General features: G+C 31.9%; 1 protein-coding gene across 3 annotated transcripts in view; it reads right to left on the minus strand.

Annotated features, from left to right (window-relative positions):
• LOC142332600 (AP-3 complex subunit delta-like) overlaps positions 1 to 12,681 on the minus strand; it is a 90,948-nt gene that overhangs the window by 14,101 nt on the left and 64,166 nt on the right. For all 3 annotated transcript variants that reach the window (XM_075379129.1, XM_075379128.1, XM_075379131.1), the window contains one exon: positions 6,120 to 6,169. In XM_075379129.1, the coding sequence (XP_075235244.1) occupies positions 6,120 to 6,169 (50 nt within the window). The remainder of the gene's footprint in view (positions 1 to 6,119; positions 6,170 to 12,681) is intronic.

The following is a 12,681-nucleotide window of genomic DNA, read 5'->3' on the forward strand; positions in this document are numbered from 1 at the left end:
CTGGAATATGTAAACTAACTGAAAATATAGGATATAGGAAATTCATTGAAGTTAAAAAAAATTAGTACAAAATAGAAAGGTATGGAGAATAGCCTAAACCAAGACTAACAACAAGAAAACTAATTTCTTGTCACGTTCAAAGAAATTAAACCGATAGAGAAAGTAGACTACTCGCACATAACCACACAAGTTGACAAATTCATTAGCTGTATCGAGTAATTCTAAATTAGTAAGAAAATATATTTTGTGTGTACAACAAAAAGCTCTACGAGATAAAACACTTTATTATTCAGGCTAAACCTATTTGAAATTTAATCCTAGAATGTAAAAATAACAATTTATAATAAAGAAGAACAAGATTTCATTATGAACTCATTATCCTGGTGAGCCTTAATGCTAACATATCTATCAGAATGTAATTTTAGAAAAGCCATTAAAGTTAAAATTAAGTTTTAAAATTAAGCCATTAAATTTTTAGAAAAGTTTAAAGAAGAATATTACGTGTGGAAAATAAGTCCCGCATCATATATTATACTAATAAAAGATTTAAGCATATCACTAACTTGGAAGAAATTTTTTTCAAATGATAAACATTTCAATTAATTTTAAAGTAATAAAAGTCCAACAATTATAAGAAAACAAAAACAAAAAACAATGAAAAACCAACATCTTAGTAAATGATAAATTTTACCGACTATGAACAGAAGACGCTATTCCAAAACTGTTACTGATTATCAATTGAAAATAAAGCAACTGCCTCAGCAACACAGTGGGTACGCAGCATCTGTCTATTAACCATCTGTCTAGTATCATCTAATCAGTTGAGTGCTGATAAAAGATCAGTTGAAAGAAACTGACATTCTCCCCCTGCCAATTGTAAGATTTGTCATATGATTTAATTTTTACAATGAGAACAAAATGAAATTAAATTCCACTAATGACAAAATTATGATACAGATTCAAACTGTGAGCATGAAAACAGCAAGGAATAGTCTAAATAATGGATCTATATTCATACATATAACAAGCCAACAAAAATTCAATCTGGCCCTCAAATACTGTAAAAGCTGATATCACAAGATGATAAGTGCCTGAATGTATGTGGTAACTACGTAGAAAAAAATCTAATTATATATTTTATTCAATTGTGGATAGTTCTTGTACTGGGTAAGCAACTTAAATCCAAACTGAGCTACGTTGAACTGAACTTATTTGAGTGTCGTTTTTAACAATTCTATGTTCACTGCTGCTAGTAATGCCACTATTGGTTGTATATGTTATTACGCTAGTCTATTGCTGTAAGTTGTAGACAGTTCGGTATAGTTTCATTGTCTGCAGATGTTATTTTTCTAAAAAGCCTTTTTGATTGAGGAAAGGGTGACTATTAGTGTAAGTTTATGTGCGTTCTGGATCCTTTCAAGATTGAAACGCATCAAATAATCATGGAAAAATTTCTGAATGCCAGCATCCCAGAAAAGAGTAGCGTACACAAATTAATTAAAAAGTGTCACATGATGAGGTTGGTTTCAAATGCAAAAATTAAATAGGCAACCTTTTGTCAAGACTCTAAAATCCATTGCCGATAATATTCAAAGAATAATTTCTGCCAGTCTGAAAAAATCGAAACGTAAGTTGTCACACGTAGTGTAAAACAAACATCTTGCTGTAAAATTCTTTGATTTAAATTAGAAATTTATCAAATAGCAACTGTGTAATAACGTAAGACAGTAGTTTCCAAACTACAGCCTGTGGGCCAATACTGGCCTGTAAGTATCACCAATCCAGCCCACAGACATGCCTGGTATCTTGTAAAATTTACAATGTAAGTAAATCATACAAAATAATAATCAATGTGTTTATTTAACAACCGATTAAGAAACACAGTAACTGACGTACATAATGAAACTGAACATATTTTAACTAACTAATGATATGAGATCTAAAAACTTACAATCAGTGACATAAATAGGTAATTCACACAACGAAATTAAACATTAAATGATTAATGAAATTTATGTAGCTGTAACTTTCCACTGACAATTGTTTGCAGTTGTGTATCAAGTTTACTAGTCACTGCTTATGTCATCAATACTATACATTTAGCATGGTCGTAAGTAGTTGTAACAATATGTAACATATTGTTACATATATCTCCACCGCAATATGTAACATATTGCAGCAGATATCCGCAATGCTATCTCCGCTGCAATGAAATGTCCTTGACACTTGCCCATAAGTACCAACCGAAATTGCATACAGACCTCAGTCCACCCCCATGCACTGCACCATAGATATCTTACTCGCCGGCTAGACCCGAAACAAAAATTTACGCCTATTCAAAACTACAGAATGTTGGTATAACGAGCTAGCTAGATTTTGGCCCTTAGAGTGCGGAGGTACTCTACATAAGGAAAGGTCCCAGAAAAGAGTTGGAACTGAAGGTAACAGAGAAAGCGGAAGCATCTGGGACTGTTAGAAAGATGATGCAAGAGAGTTAAGCGAAGACAAGGTAACCAGTAGGGTGAAGCCTTCTAAGATGTCCGCCATTAGTATTAGGGGTGTCTGTCAGGACACGGAAGCAAAAGAAATTATTGACTGTATTAGTGCTGCGTCTCAAACCCAGCTGCACGCCTTTAATTGTATCGAAGAGGGCTGCTTTTGGGCAGACCTGGAATGTGGTTTTGCATGTGGAAAAGGTGGCTGCGAGGAGGTGCTGCACTCATAAAGAGTTTCAGGTCGGGGTCCATTCTAGGACGGAGGTGTGAGCAGAGGAAGCCAGGTGCTTCAAATGTTGGGGTAGTGCCCTTCTTCAACTGCAGTGAAGAAGGGCACCAGGCTAAGGATAGTCAAAGTGCAAGTTAATGCCTGGTATGCAGAGATTTAGGTCATACAAGGTTTGTAAGAAGATTGGCTGTGTGCCTAAGGGAGGGCCTCCAAAGAATGAACATAATACAGAATGAATATAACTCAACACTTGTATTGAGGGGTTATCTTGCATGTTTCGTATTGTAACTGCGTTATCCGTCAGCGTGTTACTTCGTGATGTGTCGTGTTGTTTTTCGTGTTTATGTTTGTTTTTAGTTTTGTTATCATTTTTAATTCACAGCTATATAGCCAATAGGATTGCATTGTTAGTGTAAGGCTTCTGCTGTAATAGTAATTTGAAAAAAAAGAAGATTTGTGTTGTAGTGTTATGTCATTGAGTCATGTTGTGTCATATCAGTGTTACATTTCTTCGTGTTTCTGTTTTACATGGTTTGATCTCTCATTAAAGTTAAGAGTGAACCAGTTTTGGAGCCTGCCCACCCTGATGTTATGCCTAATAGTAGTTTAAGGTGTACTGCTTACAGGGGAGGTGGTTTTAGTCGGTAGTCTGCTAGTGGCGGTCGGATAAGACCATCAGCAGGAGTCAAACACTGTGTATAAATGCATTTCCACAGCCTAAAAAAAAAAAATGTGGAGGAGTTAGTGTGGCCCTTAGGTTAAAAAATTTGGAAACCCGTGACTTAATTGAAACATCTCGATTATTGCAAAGGGCTTTTCAAAAACATTGATTGGCAGATAGACCTGATGCTGTATTTCTTGTCATATCAGGTTTCTATCATTTTTTTTTTGTTTTTGATAAGCCCTCTCTGGTTCAGCAATTAAGCATACGCAGTCACCATAGGGTGCCATGGCAGCAGTCTCTGCCCTCCCTGTCTACTCCTCAATAGGAGTTCACCCGAACGAGCATTTCACCCGAATTTTGAATCGGCTGACTCTCGATATGATCACTCAAACACAATAGTGCATTGCTGTTCAGAGTTCTCGCATTAAAAATGTTTTGTAAAAATATGTAAACTTTTGCTAATGTAAATACAGAATTTAATGTAATTTAAGTTTTCATTTTTCATTTCATTCATAAAATGTTATATGTTACAACTGTATTGATTCTTTAGTGGTTTTAAGTTGCTCACCCAGTATTCTCCTGTTCATGATAATCTCATGATATTATCCCAAGATAATATAGACATTAAGTGGAGAGGTCCTGAGTGATCTAATACTAGATAGACTTTTTGTTATTTTTTAATCAGAGGTAAAACCCATTATGTAAAAATCCAGTAATAATTTTATTTATATGACATAACTATGAACTTAAATTCTACTACTACACAATATACTGCACCACTCTACACAACAATCCTGATCTGTTCCAATTTTTAGAAGTAACATCTTTATTGACGCTGTTAAGTTAAAAAAGGTAATATTTAAAAATTAAACAAATGCCACTCAACCATATTAAAAAAAAGTATAGTGTCATCATATATAATTACCAGTTTATGTGTCTGAATAAGAAGAATACATTTAAGTCATGAGAAAGTCAAAACTTGACATAATGCTGCTACCACCAAAATTAAAAAAATTTGAGGTTTTCCATTTAATACCACAAAGTAAGATATACCCAAAACACAACATTCATTTCTTACTCAAAACAATTCAAGAGTATAAGAGCAGTACAATTACATACAATTTGAAGGTATACTTTTACTTCTCTATATCAAATAGTGAACAGTTTAAAAAAAAATTACTCCTTTGCACACGCAAAAGCAGAGATCTATAAAACAATTTAGTTTACCAATTACATAAATAGTTCAGTGACTTAGAAATAAAATAATTTGTTAGTAAAAGCAAATATTTTAATGTATGCAACAATTACCTAGAAATTGTTCATTTATCTTGAAAAAATATTAACACATACAAAACATTTTTACTTCATACAATTTAAAACCATAAGTTTTATTTTTTTAAACTGCCTCCAGCCAAATTAAAATTCTCATCACAAATTATCACATAACTTTTGAACTGTATCATCCTAAAATTTTTTTACCTGTAATCTTATCTACCCTTTAACAATGAATTCCAAGTGCTCATCCTCATAATCATCAAAGCACTGGTTACAAGACGCTTCTTAATCTTTTAAGAGTTCGTAATCACTAAATAATAAATCACAGCTTTATGAAGGATGTCAAATAATTCAAACTTGAATTATTATACCAAAGTTCAAGTTTATCTGGCAGCAACTAAGCGTGCACTTTTATGCAAGAAAATGATACCCTAGTTCAATGTGGTGTTATGCTTGTTTTGAATCGCCCTATCTTTTTTTTTTTTGTATATATCTCATAGCACAATTCCAAACTAGGTACACACCCATGAATCAACCGTTCACCCTCTTAGTCCCAAATTGCCATAATTTGTCTGTCTGAGAGGTTCATTTGCTTCTTTGATATTTTTGGTGAAAGAGAATAAAAACTTATCCAGGAAAGCATCACCTTAGTGTTGTAATCCTAAAGAAAGGTCAATAACAATCTTTTCCACTGTCTTTATGTCGCACAAGAATTTTAGATCCCACCAGGCACAAAACACTCGTCTATCATTACTGAGGGGGAACTTTATGAATCGATCAAGAGTTCTAAGGAAATCAATCATAAAATTGAATTGCATTAATCTAAATCCACACTGTTGGGCTGAACCAATTCATTATTTATGACTATCAGCCACCTGCTTCTCATCATAGACATTGGTCTGGCCATTTCTAAATACAATTAATGAACAGTTGCCTCCCGCTATCTTCAATCATGCATTCTCACCACCGTAAACTTTGCAAAATTGATAATGAATTTTTTTAAGTTTCGGGTTAACAGTTTCTTGTTACATAGTGTAGTGAACAGCTGGCAAGATTCTTAGTTGCAGTACACTTGTACAATGTGCAGAGTTCCACCAAACTCCAGCACTAAAACTGCATCATTAACTCACTCCTCACATGCTGCATTTAAAACTTTTACTTTCAAGATAACAGAGTATAACTTTTCACTATTTTGAGTAGATCTAAAGAAAAATATTTTATTTCTTAAACTTGATTTTGATTTCACACTCGCATTAAAGTAGCTTTATTTATGGATTTATTTGCATTACGTCTTTTTTTTAATTTAAATTCATACATTTTTACCCAGGTCTTTCAATTGGTAACAGGTCAGTTTATTCGTAGAAAAAATGTATTACAGATAAATAAATACATGAGTAAACTGTACTACATAATTTATTCATCTAAATACTACCAATAAAAACAAGTTATTATTTACCTGAATAGATGCACTATGGTTAGGCATTCCGAATGAAATTGAAATTAGAACTGAAAAAACAAAAAAAGGTATGTAATATTTTTTTAAATTGACAAATTCTACTTTTAAAACATACCTAAGAAATATGAAAATTTTGTTATATTTTTTGAAAATGCAAATTGAAAGCAAAAAATTTAAAAAACAGATAATACATACATAAACATGCATGATTTAAAAATAAATATATCAAGCTAATAGAAATAAATAAATATGCAACAATTAAAAAAGCTATTAATGCGATAAAATCATATTTATTTTCTAAGTTTAAAAATAAGAGAAATAAATACTGTCACTTAACTAATATATTCAATTAAATCATTAATCAAAAAATGAAAACGTTACAATTCAATTATGCATAAATAATATACTACTATACATATATATTAATTATTAGTTTCAGGAATGTTTCTGTTAGAAACATTAGAAAACTTGACATTAGAATGACCTACAAAACCTCTTGGTCTATTCATTAATTTTATTTAAAAAACTGTAACTGTATTCTAATCTATATTTAAAACAGTTATTTATCTTGAACCCTAATATAGATCTTAAAGCAACAGATAACTTTAGACACAGAAAATAATTGTTTTATTAAATATTAAATTCTGTATATGAAAAAAAATGTACTTTTTTAGGAACATATTTCTTTTTTTATCAGAAATTCTAAGCAACTGACAGCTAATTAAAAGTTATTTTAATTAGAAGGGGCATTCAATCAATAAAGAGGAAAATGGCAACAGAGGAAAACTTTAATAGAATAAACTTAAACTATCTGATCTTCAAGTCCAATACCCCTGACATAGAAAATATCCACTGTCCAAAAACAATTTCCATCATTACAACTCTTTTGTTTATTTCAAAATGCTGGCACCATTCAAAATCTGTAATGTAAAAGAACAGCAGCTGTGATAAGGGTTTTATTTTCTGAAGGTGTAAAAAACCAGCCAAAATTCACTAGCAGCTGTGGTATTTAGTGTATTAATAATGCAAATTTTTCAAAGTGGATCGAGCAGAACAATTGTAATCAATTTTCATCATAGTAGAAGACTGATGGAAGTTTCTATTGACGCTTTGCAAAATTGCATTAATGGTCTTTATCACAGGCATATAAATTTGAGAAATTACTGAAATTTGTATTACAAATATCGAACAGTCTATTCCATCATCCATAATAAGCTGAAATACTGCAAAATATATTCAACATAGGTGCTGTGAAACAGTCAACTTGAATTCAAATATGTATGAAACTTAAACAATGATTTTTAATGGATGGTAATGCTTTATTAAATCACATAACTTGGATTCATCTTTTTGATCTAAAATTCAAACATCATACCCACCAGGTAAAATTCATTACCTAAACATTAACTGGTAAAGTGATCCTAACAATGTTTTGGGACTAAAGATACAATCTATTCCTATTATTTGGAAGAAAAATGTACGTACAGCAAGTACTATTGTCAGAGGCTAGAAAATAAAATGAAATGAAATCCCCAATAAGGACATGTGCCCCCACACTGCACAAGAGTCATAAGCTATTCAAAAGTCGGGTCGGGAAGTGTTGCCACATCCATGTTACAGTTTCAATCTCACACAATCAGATTATTTTTTTTATCGTCCTTTCGAAGAGTTTCTGTCTCATTAAGCTTGGCAATAATGAGCAGGTCTAGAATGGCTCAAAGACTGTGGTGAATTACTCTTTATTACTGGAATAAGAAAGCTGCTCATAGAAACATACAAGAGTTTACATATAGCCAGGAATTATGTTGAAAGTAGTGTTATTTGGAAATTGCAGTGTTTGTTTGAAAGTTTTAGTGTAATAGTGTTGTCATTGAATAAATAATCATTTTTCTACAGTCATTTGTTTCTTAAATTTTTTAACAACCTCGTAGATTTGATGAATGAAATAAATTAAAGTAAATACTAATTGTAATTCTTTAGGACATTAATAGAAATTGTAACCTTTACAATATACAATAGAAATTGAAAACTTCTGTTATGGCATTCGTCTATATAACATACAGAATACAGCGGTCTGATGAATGGTAATTCATAGTAACTCCTAGAATTTTTACAACACAGTAGTTGATCTTCTTATAACGGACAGAAACGGAAGATGAGAAAGATGACAATCCATTCCTTCCCTTTCTGATGGTTTTTTTTAATTTTGATAAAACTGATTATGCTCTCAAAATGAAAAGATAAATAATTTTTGCACACGTAACTAGTAGAAATTACTTATCCCTTACATTGTTAAATGACTACATTAAAAATAAGCCTATCCCATAAGCCTTGTTGTATATGTAATTTTTTTCCTGTTTAGCCTCTGGGAATCACTGTCAGGTATTACTTCAGAGGATGATATGTACGAGTGTAAGTGAAGTGTAGTCTTGTATAGTCTCAGATCGACCATTTCTGAGATGGGTGGTTAATTGAAACCCAACCACCGAAGAACACCGGTATCCGTGACCTAGTATTCATATCCGTATAAAAGTAGCTGCCTTTACTAAGACTTTAACATTGGAACTCTCGACTTCGAAATCAGCTGATTAGCAAAGACACGTTCACCACTAGACCAACCTGGTGGGTTGTTATATATGTAATTAACTAAATAAACTCACATAACATCAACTTAAAAGTCACGCATGAAATTGTTAAAGAATAAACAAATAAATAAATAAATATGTATGTAAAACAATAAATCTCAAACATTTTTAAGCGATCATAAAAACACAAGTATAAAACATAATTATGTATAAAATATAATTCTCAAGACTTATTTCTTCTAAAAGAAGAGATACAATAATATGAATAATATCTGTATGACTAATAATTAAAATATAATAAAGCAGATCTTTAAATAATTACAGTTATGGCATTCGCGATTTGTACATTTTGACAATATTAAAATCTTGCACAGTATACAGAAAGTAAGGCAAATCAATAAGAATTTCAAATTAAAGTTTTATAAATTCTTAAATTAACAGTTTCACTCCAGTAGCAATTATTTTAAATAAATATATTTAGTTTATATTAATTTTAACAATAGTTTCATAAAATAAATCAACAGCACTTATGTATTGATTAACGCTAATGTACTGTCTTTTTCTGATTAGTCTCTGGAATGTAACGTATTACTTCAGAGGATTATATGTATGAACATAAATGAAATTTAGTCATGTACAATCTCAGGTCAACCATTCCTAGGATGTGTGGTTGTAATTGAAACTCAACCGCAAAAGGAAAACGCCGTTATTAATGATCTAGTATTCAAATCTGTTTAAAAGAAAGTTCCAAGGTTCAAATCCTAGTAAAGGCAGTACAGATATGTACTTTTATACAGATTTGAATTTTACTAGATTAAGGATATTGGTACTGGGTTACAATTAACTGCCTATCTCAGGAATGGTCGACCTGAGACTGTACAAGACTAAACTCCATTTATATTCATATATATCATCCTCTGAAGAAATATCTTGCAGCGATTCCAGAACCTAATCAGAAAAAGAGAGAATGGTAACATACTAATTAATTTTTCAAAGTAATGCTTCTAAATAATTAAATCTTTTATAATGATTTAATAAATGTAATCTGATATTTTCATTGGCTTTTAATTATTGCTACTTAAAAATTATACCAAGAATATTCTAGTATCGAGTTAAATTTTAAAAGTGTTTATTTGGTTATTTGAAATACCAAATGAAGTTTTTCATTTGCCCAAGTAATTTCCTTTTCAGATAATGTGTATCTATGTCCAGAAACAGTTTACGGATTAACTTCTGTTAGTATTTCCTGTCAAGGTAATATTAAAATATCACTGTGTGCTGGAAAAACATAAAAAGGAGATGGACCTTGAAAGTGAGGAAAACTTACTTCCGCTTCTTCTGTTGATTCTTTTCTAGATAATACACAAACTAACCACAAAGCACCATTATAATGCACAAGACAAAACCTTTTATATCATAAATTTGAGGAAAACCAACTTCTCTTTCGTGCAAAACTTTAGGTTGTTCATATTCTTCATTTCTGGAAATAATTTTTGTTTTAAAATATCCTTTCCTGACTGGTTTCCAACAAAATAGAAAATAAATTTTGTTGGACAACAGGCCCACCTGATAGATTATCGTTAAAATCTAAAATAGAGTATTGTTTATCTCTAAAATCACTAGAGATAAACAGCTAGTGATTTTAGAGAACCATCAAAGACCACACACCAAAGTTTGGTTGTTAAGACTAGTAGATTTAAATACCGGATGATGGGATAATTATCATACATTTGATTTGTCGATTAACATATTATTGGAGTTACGTAATAACATATGACCAAAGTCATAATAGTTATGTTTAAGATTGAGATCATTATTTACCCTTCTTTCCAACGATAAAAATTGTTTCTTTCCACTTATGAATCACCTAACCTTATATTGTTGGGTTTACACGGTAATGTCACTACAAATCTAGCTTGATTTTTTAGAGTAGAATTGAATTGAAAAGGTTTTTTCACAAATATAACTTTCATTAAATGGAATATCAGTATTAAATTCCTCAATTTTCCTAAGTTCTTAAGTACAGTCGAAAGGTTTGTAGAATCCTTTCGAGAAAAATAAAAGATGTAATAGTATTATTCATGCTGTTCATTGTTTTTTCTAAATCTTTTTTATTCTCAGCTGGAATTACTATATCATCAGCAAATCATAGCATCTTTATCTTTTTACCTTGTACTGTTACTCAGGATCTAAATTGCTATTTTAACATTATTAACTGCTTAATCTATGTAAAGATTAAAAAGTAATGGGAATAGGGAACATCCTTGTACGACTGCCTTTTTCATTACACCTTCTTTCTTATATTCTTCAATTATTACTGTTGCTGTTTGGTTCCAGTAAATGTTAACAATTGTTTTTCAATCCCTGTACTTCAACCCTAATTTTTTTTAAATGCTGAACATTTTATTTCAGCCTATGTTATCCAGTGCCTTTTTCAGGTCTATAAATGCCAAATAAGTTGTTTTTTTTCTTTAAGCTTCTTTCTATTATTAATTTGAGCGTTAAAATTGCTTCCCTTGCCCTTATATTTTTCCTGAAGCCACATCATGTTCGCCTAACACTTCTTTCACTCTGTTCTCTCTTCTTCTGTACTGAATTCTAGAAGATTTTTTGATGCATGACTTTGTAAACTAATTGCTCTCTGTATTCTTCACATTTATCTGCTCCTGCTTTCTTTGGTATCATGATTATAACAGTCTTTTTGAAATCTGATGCAACTTCTCCTTTTTTGTAAATATTTCACACCAATTTTAGCTTTTTTTTTTCTGTTTAGCCTCTGGTAACTACCATTTAGATAATACTTCAGAGGATGAATGAGGATGATATGTATGAGTGAATGAAGTATAGTCTTGTACATTGTCAGTTCGACCATACCTGAGATGTGTGTGGTTAATTGAAACCCAACCACCAAAGAACACCGATATCCACGATCTATATTCAAGTCCGTGTAAAAATAGCTGGCTTTACTAGGACTTGAACGCTGGAACTCTCGACTTCCAAGTCAGCTGATTTGGGAAGATGCGTTCACCACTAGACCAACCCAGTGGGTTGTGTAATGTACCTATCGCTTTCTTACCTGCACTGCGCAGTAATTCTGCAGGTATTCCGTTTATTCCAGGAGTCTTTCTGCCAATCAAATATTTGAATGTTCTCTTATCTTCAGATCTTAGTATTGTTTCTCCCGACATCATCTTCTCCCTATATAACACCACTTTCTAATTCATTTCCTCCTTATAACTTTTCAATATATTCCGCCCACCTATCGACCTTTCCTTTTGTATTATAAATCAATGTACCATTTTTGTTTAACACATTATTAGATTTTAATTTATGTATTATAAAATTCTTCCTAACTTTCCTGTATGCTCTGTTTATTTTACCAATGATCATTTCTCTTTCCACTTCTGAACACTTTTCTTTCGCTAGTTTGCACTTCCTGTTTACAGTATTTCTTAATTGTGGATAGTTTGTTTTACTTTCTTCATCACTAGCATTCTCCTATTTTTTACGTTCATCCATCAGCTGCAATAGATCCTTTGAAATCCAAGGTTTTCTACTAGTTCTCTTTATTCCACCTAAGTTTGCAGAATATCCTTTTTAACATTCTCCCATTCTTTTTCTAAATATATTACTCACTTGTTTATAGATATTTTAAGTTTAATCCACTGTGGCTGTTATTGCAGCAGCTATTGCGTGCCGCCCCTGTTGATGTGGTACGCTCGCCAACTATGGATGGAGGGAACTGGGAAAACAAAATACCCATGGTTGACAAAAGCCAGCAAAGATGCACAATGGCTCTGAAGGCAGAAGAGGAAGACTTTCCCAACGTCGGAGGGAACGGACGAGGCTAGGGAGATAACCCGAATAAAATTCAGGGTAGTTAAATAACTGTTAGTTGGAGAGAAAGCTTTCTGTCTATGAGAAGGGAAATCTTCTAAGATAACTTTTAAGTCGGGGGTTTTGCGTAGGTTAACAAC

This window comes from Lycorma delicatula, chromosome 11 (genome assembly GCF_047948215.1).
Source record: "Lycorma delicatula isolate Av1 chromosome 11, ASM4794821v1, whole genome shotgun sequence".
Taxonomy (NCBI): Eukaryota; Metazoa; Arthropoda; class Insecta; order Hemiptera; family Fulgoridae; genus Lycorma; species Lycorma delicatula.